The sequence below is a fragment of the Agrilus planipennis genome, unplaced genomic scaffold (assembly GCF_000699045.2).
Source record: "Agrilus planipennis isolate EAB-ADULT unplaced genomic scaffold, Apla_2.0 scaffold66, whole genome shotgun sequence".
Taxonomy (NCBI): Eukaryota; Metazoa; Arthropoda; class Insecta; order Coleoptera; family Buprestidae; genus Agrilus; species Agrilus planipennis.
In genome coordinates this window covers 1-4761 of record NW_020438868.1, presented here as the reverse complement: position 1 = coordinate 4761, position 4761 = coordinate 1, and the positions used below count along the sequence as shown (strand labels likewise).

At 35.3% G+C, this 4761-nt stretch overlaps 1 protein-coding gene across 3 annotated transcripts; it reads right to left on the bottom strand.

Annotated features, from left to right (window-relative positions):
* Positions 1-970: 970 nt before the first annotated feature.
* Positions 971-1853, bottom strand: LOC112904994. 3 transcript variants are annotated; one of them, XR_003231493.1, is made up of 2 exons: positions 1378-1511; positions 971-1278 (listed from the first exon to the last, which is right to left on the bottom strand). XR_003231493.1 is itself a non-coding variant. In XM_025976442.1 (2 exons), the coding sequence occupies exons 1-2, from the start codon at positions 1801-1803 to the stop codon at positions 1050-1052; spliced, it is 510 nt and encodes a 169-aa protein (XP_025832227.1). In that variant the 5' UTR covers positions 1804-1853; the 3' UTR covers positions 971-1049. The 3 variants fall into 3 exon arrangements, 2 of the variants coding, with proteins under 2 accessions (XP_025832227.1, XP_025832229.1); XM_025976442.1 differs by lacking the exon at positions 1378-1511 and adding an exon at positions 1523-1853; XM_025976444.1 differs by having other exon boundaries at positions 1390-1511.
* Positions 1854-4761: the final 2908 nt, after the last annotated feature.

The following is a 4761-nucleotide window of genomic DNA, read 5'->3' as shown; positions in this document are numbered from 1 at the left end:
CTGTTTCTGCCTCTAATATGTCTCTGACTAGACCTTCATGCCTGAGAAGGTGTCCTACCAACCTATCTCGCCTATTTTTTATTGACTTCCATAGAGTCCTCTGTTCTCCTATTCTTTCCAATGCCTCTTCATTTCTAACCTTTTCTACCCACGATATCCTCATCATCCGCATATAACACCACTTCTATCACGGTCAATTTATTTCTACTCCTCTCGGCGATCGTCTGTTCCTTTAAATACCCTTTTTTTTACTTTCGGGAACCTTTTGGAAACATCCGGATAGTTTCTTTTTTTTTTAACTGTTTAACTGCTTTCCAAGAATGCAGGTAGGACACACACATTTACAACTACGGCGCACACAAACACACTCGTACTCGCTACAGTGCCGTACAGGGGCTACAATTTCGACGTATTTTTAGAAGTTTTAGATTGATTATATATAGGCACCTGCACATTAATCCTGTTAAGGCCCCAAATAAGTCGCTTCTAAACAAATGAGATTTTCTTGAATCTTATTAAATGGATTACTCTTGATGTATCAAACTAAAAGAGTGGTCGAAGTTTCAAATCAAAACTCTCATTATTACCTGCACAAACACGAAGCCTCCACTCTACTGGACTTTCCCTCGCTATATTCTTATGTTTATAGTTAACACCGGAGGTGATGTGCATTGACTAGTACGATGTACGATTTTTTTACGAATCAACCGAATCAAAAGACTGTTAGACTTTATCCTTTATAGCATACCTACTGTAGAACATGTGCGAAAGCTTAGGAACATCAGGGACATCGTTATTGTTATTTTTGAAAGTTAAGTATTTTAATTGGTGATCGATATACTACTTAAGTGTTCTTAAACATTAATCAATATCAATTTCATTTTAAAATTTATTGGCAAAGGCACAGTAATTTCAACAAGAAACATTTGTAAAGCTGGGTGCATAGTCATTTGATTTAAATAGAATTTAGTGCAAATTGAGATAGTTAATATATTTAATATTAAAATAAAACATTGTGTTTAATTAACTGAAATTTTCCTTAAGAAGGTTCACTTCTTTTTCCCTTTCTTTCCGCCTTTCTTGTCCTTTTTGCCACCTTTTCCTTTTGGTTTTTGAACTGTAAAATCTGCAGGATCATATTGCGTATCAGCCTCAGTCTTAGGTTTGTTTCTTCGTTTCAATGCTCTATGCCTAAGCAACCCAGGAGGTGAAAATTCAATATCTAACTCGCTATCCGAAGAAGGCTGTTCATCTTCATCGTCACCACAGTAGCAGGTCCTGCAAGGAAGACAGTAACATTAAAAAAATGCGTAACTGTAGCATATAAATTAGTAAAGTTAATAACTATTTACACTAGTTTACATTTTTAATACATACGATATAAATTACATTTTTTTCATTTCTGTGCAAGTTATTGGGGCATGCGCGCCAGCAGCGCAAAAACTAAATACGAAAAAAAATTAAAGGGTTTAAATTTCCACAAAAAAAAAATTATTACAATTATGACATATTAGTAACTTACTTATAGTCATCGTCATCTGCTCCTTTGATCATTACTTTTTCTTTGTTTTTGGTAATACGGAATTCCATTGGCATACAATCCATATAGGGATCTTGTTCGTCGATAGTATTAGGATCTTTTATTGGATTCATTGTTATCCAATAAGCGCCTTCTTTTCTGTGTATTTCTAGAGTTGGCCTTGGAGCAACCGTTACATCTGAATCAGAATCATCACGCCTACGACGTTTTCGACTACTTTTACGGGATGATTTTGATTTTAGTCTTGCTCTTTTATGTTTCATAATACGATTAGCAACTGTTGCTGTTATAGCCCCCGGCCTCCAACCCCTTCTTGGCTGGAATAGTTTCACGTTTTAGTAATCCTTATAACCCAAATAGGTGTTACATGTCATTATCAAGAAAAATACAGATAGTGGTAAGACTGGTAAACAAAAAAAATTGTTTTTCTGTCGCTAAAAATTAACATCGTTATCTGACTGATAGAAAGTTTTTATTTTTGGTTGAATCGTCCCTGCAGTTGAAATGGCTTTGTATTTCGAAATGATTATTTCAATAATACTAATACGTACAAAAAGTATGTAAGTATCAAGTAGTGCTTCGAATAAAACGTACTAAAAGAATAATGTGGTAAAACATTGCTTTTTGTCTATTTTCTCCGATCATCTTAACAATCTCCTTAAGATTCGAAAAGTTGAATTATATCAGTTGAATATATAGATCTATTGACCTGGTACACACGGGCATACATTACTTAATACATTCATCAAGTACTATCATTAACGTTGGTGTGTATGCCGAATAACGTCATGTTGTTGCTTGTGGAGTCAAAAAAATACATCCCTGTTTCAGTAGAGATCATCCACGTACATCAATTGTAGCAGCAGAGTCCATAAAAGCTAGATGTAGATGCGTAGATGACTTAATAAATATGCGTGCATTCTTCAACCCTTATTCAATAATGTCAATGTGTATGCTAAATAATGTTCCATATTCCAATGTTGACTCTGCAGTCAGAAAGTACGTCGCGACATTTTTCCTGTTTTCATCTACACTGAATAACATTACGTTGTTGATTGTTCAGTCAAAGAGTACTAACTGCTAATCAAAGTTGGTACGTCTGTATGTAATTGAATCCACGTTTCCCTCAAGGTGCTCACCTTTTCATGGTGAGGAAGCTCAGTATTCTGGCAGGTAAGAGCATTACAGACGACACAGTGACAAATGCATCGAAAAGGTTAAAAACTGTATCGGGCATTGTCACAACTCAGAAGGATAGCCTGGCCCATTAAGGGTTACGACGCTAAACGTAAAGCGAACATGGAACTTGGGTGAGAAAGAGACACGTCGAAACGGATATCACTCCTGAGTAAATAATGGCTTAGCTTCGGCCTCTCCCGACATTTAGTGTCGAGCTCAAGGAGGCAGTTGCTTGATAGCATGCAAGCTGTATTAGAGAGCTGTACCGGTAAGTCGCTCAACCAGTTTCACAGTTCCCATACATACTAAGGGTTTGGATGGGGCCGAGCCTGAGGGTTACTCGCCTCGTTAACGCACAGGTAACCTCAATGGTTTCCTAGGACAAATTTGTCTACCAACGTCCCTGTTCATCTTACCAGTTTGGCGTATGGATACACTTTAGAAGGCAGGTGATTAAATCTTTATTCGTTGAATATACATTATTAAATGCACGTTGATGAATGCACAATGTATTAAGGCATCTACGCCCGTATGTAAGGCCAACGTTAGCATTTCATGTTTTTATAAAAGGAAGATTTTGTTCCATTAATTTCAGTTATCGATATCTGAAATTATATTTCTTGTATGTAAAAGTTCTCAAAAATTTTAGAAAAAAAGAAACTAAAAAATCGAACTAAAAAATGTCTGAGATCAGTTTCGCGGTCGGTTTATTTAATTTATTTTCTACTAATTTTGTGTTTTATTTCTTACTATAAGGTCTTTCATCTCTTATGGTAAGACAGGCAACTTAAGTGTAACGACTGTTATATTCGTTTTTATTAAAAAACCATGTGGCAGACTAGACACGGCCGGCCCTTATTTTTACTACATCCTTTGATCTTATAGAGTTAAGAATTAAGCGTATCTCAAACAACAGAATTACAATTAAATAAAATTAATTGTATTTGTAGTTTGAAGAACAAAAAAGTACTCATTTCACGTGAAAATGTCATTGCCCTGTGAGATGATTAACTGTCATGACTTTCTTAAAATCATACATTAATGAATCTGAAACTATTTGAAAATGTTCTAACATTCTACAAGAAATATGCAAACGTACTGTTTTTACTTAAAACCTTCTTATTTTAAAGGTTTCTAATATTTTTATGTCGGTAATTGAAATGAGTGTATTGCTATGCCAAACTATTTTAGATTTCCATGAACGTTTACCAGTCTAAAGCAGAATATCAAACATCAATGTATCAAAAACAGAATGATAGATACTTATTGTTCTGTTGCCAACTATTTTTATTCTACTCTAGATATGACAAAGAATTCAAAATGAAAGAAAATAATGCTAATAACTAATTTACCAATACTACTGTTTGTTATCAAGTCACACAAGTATGCAGGGGAGAGCTCTTAACTTATATAAACTTTAAAATTGTAAAAAAATGATTGCTAGCGTCATAATTTTTTTAAGGTTCAATAAGATAAACACATTTATGACTAGTGTTAAATTTCACAGGCAAATATTTGAAAACTTACTATTGTAAGGGGTTAACGCGTTAAATTAATAAGACGTGTTGTTTTATTCTGAAGTAGAAGGTAGAAAAATGGAATTCTTGCAGCGAAGTCGACTTATTACATCATCATCATAAGGTCATCAGTCCTAAGACTGGTTGGACACGTACCTCCACTGTTTCCTATCCTGTGCTAAACTATTATTACATAGCAGCCATAAAATTACATCATCATCATAAGGTCATCAGTCCTAAGACTGGTTGGACACGTACCTCCACTGTTTCCTATCCTGTGCTAAACTATTATTACATATATATTTTTAAATATGTACAGAGGATCTCCAACGATTGAGTAGTAATGATTATACAAGTGCAAGTCTTGCGTTCAAGTGCTTGCTATTGAAGTAACTAACTTTTACTTTTGGGTGTTTCATTCCCACCAGCTAGTAATGCTGGTGGGCGGGCAGTCCCTCCGGACTATGTCGGAAGGTAGGGCGGAAGGCCCTCTTCAGCCTGCTTTCAGGAATCGTGGGAATGGGT

What these genes read in the sequence shown, in the direction of transcription:
- LOC112904994 (XM_025976442.1), bottom strand. Translation starts at nt 1,803, where the DNA reads ATGAAACATAAAAGAGCAAGACTAAAATCAAAATCATCCCGTAAAAGT. An exon ending in GCAGATGACGATGACTATAA is followed by an intron (nt 1,279 to 1,522) that starts GTAAGTTACTAA and finishes TCTTCCTTGCAG; the next exon opens with GACCTGCTACTGTGGTGACG.